The sequence below is a fragment of the Dipodomys ordii genome, unplaced genomic scaffold, assembly GCF_000151885.1.
Source record: "Dipodomys ordii isolate 6190 unplaced genomic scaffold, Dord_2.0 Scaffold17, whole genome shotgun sequence".
In the NCBI taxonomy this organism is placed as follows: Eukaryota; Metazoa; Chordata; class Mammalia; order Rodentia; family Heteromyidae; genus Dipodomys; species Dipodomys ordii.
In genome coordinates, this window is record NW_012267233.1 from 16,067,557 (window position 1) to 16,076,478 (window position 8,922).

At 38.7% G+C, this 8,922-nt stretch overlaps 1 protein-coding gene across 3 annotated transcripts in view; it reads left to right on the forward strand.

Annotated features, from left to right (window-relative positions):
• Positions 1-6,830, forward strand: part of Rbm12b (RNA binding motif protein 12B) — a 7,128-nt gene extending 298 nt beyond the window's left edge. Inside the window, exons 2-4 of one of the 3 annotated variants that reach the window (XM_013012559.1) lie at positions 83-152; positions 2,838-2,887; positions 3,440-6,830. In XM_013012559.1, the coding sequence (XP_012868013.1) occupies positions 3,468-6,272 (2,805 nt within the window). In that variant the 5' untranslated portion in view covers positions 83-152; positions 2,838-2,887; positions 3,440-3,467 and the 3' untranslated portion in view covers positions 6,273-6,830. Of the gene's footprint in view, positions 1-33; positions 153-2,837; positions 2,888-3,439 lie in introns of those variants that run through there. The other 2 variants (XM_013012558.1, XM_013012560.1) reach the window with 2 other exon arrangements.
• The last annotated feature ends 2,092 nt before the right edge of the window (positions 6,831-8,922 follow it).

Sequence of the window (8,922 nt, forward strand, 5' to 3'; positions counted from 1 at the left end):
GTGCAGGAGGGCGGGGCCGCGGGCCGTGCGGCGTCGGGGCGCCCCCTCCCTCGCTGTACCCCGACTCTCCCTCTCCCGTCAGCTTCCCGGAGGTGGTGTGCGCGCGCGCTTCCCGGGGAGCGTGACAGTGAAGATCTGGAAGGCTCGCCTAGGTATTTCCTTTTCCTTTGCTCTGTCATGGTAGCTGGTGGTGGCCGGAGAAGGTCGGGAGGCCCGACTCCTCCGGCTCGAAGTGGGCGGCGGGGGTCAGGGGGTCAAAGGGCGTTCCAGCTAGATGCGGGGCCCAGCGGAGCCCATGGCGCGTGAGGGTGCAGCCGTGCGCCCCGGGGCGGCCGGCGCGGACCGGCGCGGAGGTTGGGCGGTCCTGGTTAACTGGAAGGCTGGATTGTGGCCGAAGGTCCGGCGACCGCAGCCGATCCCGTCGTAGCAACTTGGCCTGGCGAAGAGGAAGGGCAGAAGAAGGAGACCAAAAGAAGCTCCGACCCCCGGGAGTGCTGACAGAAGGCCGAGAAATCGGTGCCTTGGGACGACGATGGAAGTTAACGGGAACTCCTGTACACCTGTGGACTCATCTCCCCGCACAGTTTTCGTGGGATCGATGGCCAGCCGTGGTCACGACGCCTTTGGTTTTTAATGTTAACCATCTACGTATCAAAAGGCAGGTGGTCGGAAAGAATGATTGTGGCCTGGGGGTAGATGATGATGATGATGATGATGATGATGATGATTTTCTCTGCAGGGAGACTTCTCGTTTAGAATTTGAATGTAGAATTTGAATGTGCCTCACGATGACTGACTGGGTTTAAGTAGTCTCGCAGAAGAAGAGTGAAAAGTTTTTACTCTCCCTCATCACGTCTGGAAAATGACTTGTACTTGCTAGTCACTAGTCAAGTGGATCTGACATAATGCCTGTGAAATTCAGTCTCCTGGGTTCCTCTCAGTCTTGATTAGAAGATGCACATTTCATATTGTTTAGCCACACTGGTGATCGATTAGGATGAGTCACTGTGTAAAAGCCAGCAGTTACTTAAAATGTTCTTACACTTACATGAGCTTGTGCTCCTAAATCACAACATTAAAGTCACAAACATTTTTGCATTCATAACTAGAAAAAAACTACAGGTAGGGTAATTCGTGTGTGTGTGTGTGTAGGGGTATTTTTGTGCAGTCTAATGTGTTAATAGAGTTTCTGGAGATTTTGCTTAAGGACTGTAGCATGTTGGCACTGCAAGAGAAACTCATTTTTTGAGAGCTGGTATTAGAAGTGGTCTAGATGTTGCTGTAGGAGGATAAATGATAATAGTACTATTGAAAGTCAAAGATGTGTAAGCATTAGTTAGATTTAACTGGCAAATTAAAACAAACTAGTTTTGAATTGGAATTCATGAGATTTGTGTTAATGAAACGAATTGTCTTAGTTAAGATGATTAGATAAAATTTAAGTTAGGATGTGTGTTACTAGAGGGTTTTTGAATTTGACAATTGTTGAAAAAATGTTTACTTGTAGGTGGATTTATTTTAATTAGGGAAGACAAAATGACATGCATTATGTTGCTTCCCAAAATATTTTTAAAGTTAAAAGAGACTAAATAGTAATATTGGAATTTTCACGTGGACAAGTTTCCAAGAAGCCATTTTATAGCTTTTGTTGACATATTAGTGTGAACACTTTTTTGAAACCAGGCTTATTACTTCATTTTCTTTTCTAGTACTGTGCAGATATTTTAATAGCAAACCACACTGATTTTGGAGGTAGCATGTACCAAGTAATTGAATATCTTTACTAGATCAGTTTGTAGCTCAAAAAGTTTATAGATCCTTCTTAAAGGACAGCCTTTCAGACCTTGTGTGATAGTGGTACTTGGGTGTAAGGGATAGACTAAAGCGGTGTTTGATCATTAAAGACATGTTAATTATAATTATTAATTTGACACGTCTTATTTGGTGAGACTTCATTAAGTCTTGTTAGTTCACATATACATGAAAGTGTCGGGTACAAGTTTCCTTAAATTATTTTAGGAGTTCATACTGGTAATCTTTGTATTTCAAGTTAATTATATTTTTAGTATGTTTCTGCTTCTTTACATTGTTATTTAGGTTCCTCAGTGTTTGTACAGGATGGTTGAAGTGCCTTAAGGTTATTGGCATAATTAGATTCCATAGTTACAACATTTTATGTTTTGCTTTAAGCATATCAGGTAAAGAGTGGTGCTGAGATTTTTTGACTTTTAGTATTTATCTTAGTTACTTTGGAATCATAAAATTTGGAAAGCCATTGATTTGGATTTATTTAAAAGCTGATTTTTGAATTTCAAGCTTTGCTATTATGTTAAATGGATGCTTTATTAATTTGAGTTGGTCTTTTGTAAGGGAGGAGAATGGCAAGAGATGAGTATAAATATGAACTAGATATTTGAATTTTCACTGGGGAGTGATAGGGAAGGATTTTTTAAATTGTGTGTTTACACTGATATTTTACTTGTAGAAGTTTTTTAAGTGGATATAAAACTTCTGTACGTTAAAATGCATTGACCTTAATATATAACTAAATGAGCTTGGTAGTTAATACACGCTTCTTACTACCATTGCTAGTTCTACTCATGTAGTACAATTTTCAGCACATTTTTATTGTTCATTATTTGAAGATATCTACTTGGGTTTTATATTTACTTTTTGCAGAGGCTAATTAATTTCTCCTTGAAACAAAACGATTTTGTTATACCCATAATTCTAATTGTTTTCACTTTTGGTAGGTTATTCTGAAATGGATATCCTACCCTGGCATGAGACCAATTACAGGGTTCAAAGATTAATTATATTTCATTTTCTTTCCACAGTTAAGTTGCTTTTACAGAATTAACAGGTCTCCAAGAAATAAAAAGAAAAGGTAAGACATCAGAGTTTAAGGCTTTTCACAGAGACTTGACAAAAATCAAATAGATTTAATATGTCAGAGTACTCATGGCTTCTGTTGTTTATGTCTTGCCAGTGATACTAGTGGTAGGCAACTTAATATAATGGGCAGAAATTATATACTGACCATAGATGACTTCTCTAAATATGTAAAATTCATTGTGGTTGGTAAAATAAATTAATTGCTCTCACTTTGCATTAGGAGATGTGTTTGAGAGTCTGAAAGTAGTTTGGTCTTGTGAAGTAGCATTTTGCAGATTTACAAAGGAGATGTGAAAGTTTTGAAGTTCCTATTGTAAAGGATAGGTGATATGAAATACTTCAAGTTGGTTTATTTGTGTGTTTAGACAGGAGAAAGTGAATTGTTTGCTTAAAAATTAGATAAGAACAATATTTTGTGAATGTGTATCTTGTTTTCATTGATCTATGCTGAAGGAGGCAGGTACCAGGTAATTACTAAGCTTAGTTTGGGCTAAGGTACTTTAAGAAATAAGACTTGCTATTATGTGTACCTTTTTGTCTGCAGGTCATTATTGCTGTGGTTTGAGCTCAGCATGGCTGTAGTCATCCGTTTACTGGGGCTTCCTTTTATTGCGGGGCCTGTGGATATTCGTCACTTCTTCAAGGGATTGACTATTCCTGATGGAGGAGTGCATATAATTGGAGGGGAAATTGGGGAGGCTTTTATTATATTTGCAACAGATGAAGATGCAAGACGTGCTGTAAGTCGTTCAGGAGGGTTTATCAAAGATTCATCTGTAGAGCTTTTTCTTAGTAGCAAAGCAGAAATGCAGAAGACTATAGAAATGAAAAGAACTAATCGTATAGGAAGAGGGCGACGAGGATCTGGGGTATCAGGGGTTGGAAAACGGTCTAATTTTATTGAGGCAATGAAGAAAGATGAAAGTAATTGTAGGTATGGCTCTTCAGTTAATCAAGATGCTGGATTTCATACTAATGGTACAGGATTTGATGATTTAAGGCCAAGAAAGACAAGGCCATCAAAGGCTGAGAATCCTTATTTGTTTCTACGAGGTTTGCCTTACTTAGTTAATGAAGATGACGTACGTGTCTTTTTCTCTGGTCTGTGTGTGGATGGAGTCATTTTCTTAAAACATCATGATGGCCGAAATAATGGTGATGCCATAGTAAAATTTGCTTCATGTATTGATGCATCAGGAGGCCTTAAATGCCATAGAAGTTTTATGGGTTCAAGATTTATAGAAGTAATGCAGGGTTCGGAACAACAGTGGATTGAGTTTGGTGGTAAGGAAATTAAGGAAGGTGTTCCTGTACGATCTGAAGAACATCCTCTCAGAGGAATTAATAATAGACATTTCCGAAAACGGTCTCATTCTAAATCTCCCAGAAGAACGCGCTCTCGCTCCCCTGTTGGATTTTATGTTCACTTAAAAAATTTGTCCCTAAGTATTGATGAAAGAGATTTGAGAAATTTCTTTAGAGAGACTGATCTGACCGATGAACAAATTAGGTTTTTATACAAGGATGAAAGAAGGTCACGATATGCCTTTGTGATGTTTAAGACTGAGAAAGACTATAATACAGCATTAAGTTTACATAAAACTGTTTTACAATATCGTCCAGTTCTTATTGACCCAGTTTCTAGAAAACAAATGCTGAAGTTCATTGAATATTATGAAAAGAAGAGACGAGGATCAATAGAGAAAGAGAGAACTGGACATGCTTCACAAAAATACTTAGAAGAGGACTACACTGGCCAGAAACTCTGTATATATATAAGAAATTTTCCATTTGATGTTACAAAAGTGGAGGTGCAAAAGTTTTTTGCAGGCTTTGCCCTTGCTGAGGATGACATTTACTTGCTTTATGATGACAAAGGAGTTGGTCTGGGAGAAGCGTTGGTGAAATTTAAATCAGAAGAACAGGCTATGAAAGCTGAACGTTTAAATCGCCGAAGATTCTTAGGGACAGAGGTATTACTAAGACTTATAACGGAGGCACAAATGCAGGAGTTTGGTATAAATTGTTCTTTCATGTCCAGTGGCAAAATGCAAGCCTGTTCCCAGTCGCGTGATAGAGATGACCGGTGCCATTTATTTGGTTCAAAAGACTCACCAGTATACTCATATGACCCTTCTGAAGACCGGAGATACCAGGTAGAGGAGTTAAGGCATCCAGGTAACCTCAAGCATCCCCAGGGACATTTCCGACAGCCCAATAGGCACCCTCCGGAAAACTTCAGGCACTCTCCAGAGGACTTCAGGCTCTCCCCAGAGGATAATAGACACACTCGGGAGGAACACTTCCGGCGGCCTCCTGCAGAAAACTTCCGGCGCCTACAAGAGGACTTTAGGCACCCACAAGAGGAAAACTGGAGACGGGAGGAAAACTGGAGACGGCCTTTTGAGGAGGACTGGAGGGGGCCACCAGAGGAGGATTTCAGACAGCCCCCTGAAGAGGACTTAAGGCGACCCCTAGAGGAGGGTTTCAGGCGTCCTTGGGAGGAGGAGGACTTGAGGTGCCATAGGGAGGAGGACTTCAGGAGACCCTTTGAGGAAGATTTCAGACATTCTTCTGAGGAGGACTTCAGGCGGTCACCCCCGGAACACTTCAGACGACCACCCCAGGAGCATTTTAGGAGGCCGCCCCCAGAACACTTCAAGCGGCTGCCACCGGAGCACTTCAGGAGACCGCCCCAGGAGCACTTCAGGAGGCCACCCCCGGAACACTTTAGGCGGCCACCCCAGGAACATTTCAGGCGTTCCCAAGAGGAAGATTTCAGGCATATGCCAGATGAAGACTTCAGAGGCCCTCCTAATGAGGACTTTAGGCCCCCTCCTGATGAAGACTTCAGGAGCCCCCAGGAAGATGATCTGAGATGCCCTTCTGACGAAGACTTCAGGCAGCTTCCTGCGGAGGACCTCAGGGACGTTCCAGAGGAGGATCCCAGACTTCCTGATAATTTTAGACCTCCTGGAGAGGATTTTAGGAGTGCATCTGCGGATTTTAGAAGCCATCGTCCTTTAGTGAATTTTGGTCGCCCAGAAGGTGGCAAACTTGATTTTGGAAAGCGTAATATGGGAGGTTATCCTGAAGGGAGATTTATGCCTGAGCCCAAATTAAATTGTGGTTCTGGTAGAGTAACTCCTGTTAAAATAGTGAATCTTCCATTTAAAGCTAATGTTAATGAAATCTTAGACTTTTTCCATGGTTATAGAATCATACCTGATTCAATTTCAATACAGTATAATGAGCAAGGATTGCCTACAGGAGAAGCCATTGTTGCTTTGATAAACTATAATGAAGCTATGGCTGCTATTAAAGATCTAAATGATAGGCCAGTGGGGCCCCGCAAAGTTAAGCTACTTTTGCTTTAGAGTGCATTTCTAAATTGTTTCCTTCCCACAGTATTGATGCAGTAAATATGAAGATTTGAAATAGTGTTTTAAAAATATCTAGTGAAACATTTTAATTCTGACCTGTGAATATAAAAAATGTAAATAGAATGTGAATCTGGTTTTGTTTTACTTGCACATTGCTGCTTTTTCCCCCTAACTTATAATTCCATATGCCTTATTTTCTCTAATTGATGAGGTTTCCCAAGGGTATGTCTTCCCCCCTCCCAATGTTATGGATACAGTTGTATAGAGTTGTAATAGAAGAGGAAAAATTTTATATTCACTTTTATTCTGTAGTCAATCTGTAGCCAAGGAAATAGTGAGTGACTGTTCAGGTTTGGCATTTTATTACCTGTCTGCAGAATTAATAACCTCTTGTCTGAGATTCTACCATACTAAGGTCTCCTATTATAAATAATTCAAAATGAACAGACTGTGAACTTGAAATTTACTTATGTAAAAAGCTTAGGAGATTCTTAAAAGTTTGTGTTCATAACCTTGCAGTTTTTTAAAAAATAAAATTGCAACTGAAATAGACTAACTTGTATTTGTATAAAAGGGAAAAATAGTTGAAGCTGGGTAGTATAAAGTTTTCAACGTGTACATTAAACTCCATTTATGATGAAAGAGATCCAACACTGATTAGTTTTCTGGTTTCTTGAATATTTTAATTTTAGGCTTCAGCCTTAGGAAGGGGGTGGAATATCTTATTAACCAAATAAGATTAACAAAAAGTAGTCAAAAGATAATACAATGGGAACGGTTTATGTTTGGAAGAGTTTGATAAATAGGTATTTTTTTTTCTGGGAAGAATTTACTCAAGACTCATACACCTTGTATGTTTATTAGGTTCTCACGTTTTAGCTTCAAAACTTTGTTTCTCTGTAAGACTTGTGAAGTTTAATTTTGACTTTAATATTCAACATTCAGTGTAGGCAATTTGCAGGTACTGGATTAGATTTTCTTTCATCCAGGTAATACAAATGTCTGACATTTTGGGGTAACCTAATAAGTGTTAGGCACTGACTATATGCATGATCTTAGTGCCTATTATTTACTTGTCCCACAAATCAAATATGAAGCCAGAAAGTTTAAACAACCTACTTGAAGCCAGTTACCCTGTCCTAGAGCCATTTTCAACATAAACAGACCACTGATTGCAGTTAAAAATCTTTTGCTATCTGATTTTATGAAATTTTTTTTATTAAGGTCATACTAAAAGTATTTTCAGGGTTAAATGATATTTTCTTACCTCTATTGTTGCTTTAGAATAGTAAAGATAAAACTAGAGTGCTCAACCATTTGTAGAAGAAAATGTGACTTTGTTTCCAGGGTTTCTTTTGGGGTCCTCACATTACATACTGCTTTCTAATTCAAAAATGTTCATTTCATCTAACTTGATTTGATTTGGTTGGCCTTTTAATAGTTTACATAAAACATTAATGTTCCTCAGTTCTCTTATTCAGAGGCTTTCCACGGTGAGAGTAAGATTTTTATTGATAGCATCATTATTTAATATTACAAAAGTAGTTATAAACTGGATAACTTGATTATAGGATTAAGTTTATTGGTCAGTACTTGGTCATTTAGTACATTGAAGTATTTCTTGGGTTAACCTTCAGGGTTTTTTTGGCCAGTCCTGAGGATTGAACTCTAGGTTCTGTCCCTGAGCTTTTGTGCTCAAAAAGTAGTGCTCTACTACTTGAGTCTACAGCTCCACTTCCACTTTTTGTGATTAATTGGGCTAAGAGTCTCATGGCTTTCCCTGTCCATGTTGGCTTCAAACTATGATCCTCAGATCTCAGCCTCCTGACTAGCTAGGATTACACAGGTGTGAGCCACTGGCACTTGGCAACTTTTCATTGGTTAAAAAAAATATATATATATAAGAAACTTATTGAAGTTTCTATGATTGTTTTTATAGTGAATATCCTAATTACTAGTCGAATTAATAATTGGTAAGTCTGATTGAAAAAAAACTCCAATATAGTTTAAAGGATCTCTATAAACTATAATTTAAAAAGATGTTTTATTAAATTTATAATAGAATACTTAAAACCAAGTATAATGAACTAAAATAGGAAGAAACAGTATTTGGTTTCAAGATTACGTAGATGGTTCATCTGCTCAAACCTGGAGGAATGGAAGACTTTCAAAAACACTTTAGATACAGTGATAAAGGTAAGATGAAGTTTAAAGTACAGGATCACTAAATATGTGATTTGCTTTTTACATTGTTAAGAGGCTTGCTGTACTAAGTATAGGTTTTGCATTTGACTTTTTAAACAGTAGGAGTATTTCATCTGCACATTTAGGTGGTGTCTATCTCTGTTTTTATACTGTTACTGGGGACTGTGCTTGAGCTTGACTTTCAAGAACTACACTGCTGATTGTGTCACACCTCCATTTTTGGTTTTTTGCTGGTTAAATGGAGAAACGAGTCTCTGGGATTTGTCTGCTCGGTCTGGCACCAAACTCAGATCTTGAGATCCCAGCTACCTAAATATAGATTATAGACGTGAGTTTAGGATTTAATATTTTTAAACTTCATTATAAAATGTATTATAGAGAACTGACCTGATTTGGAACCATTTTGAACATATCCTTTTACTTGTGTCTTCCTTTGGTA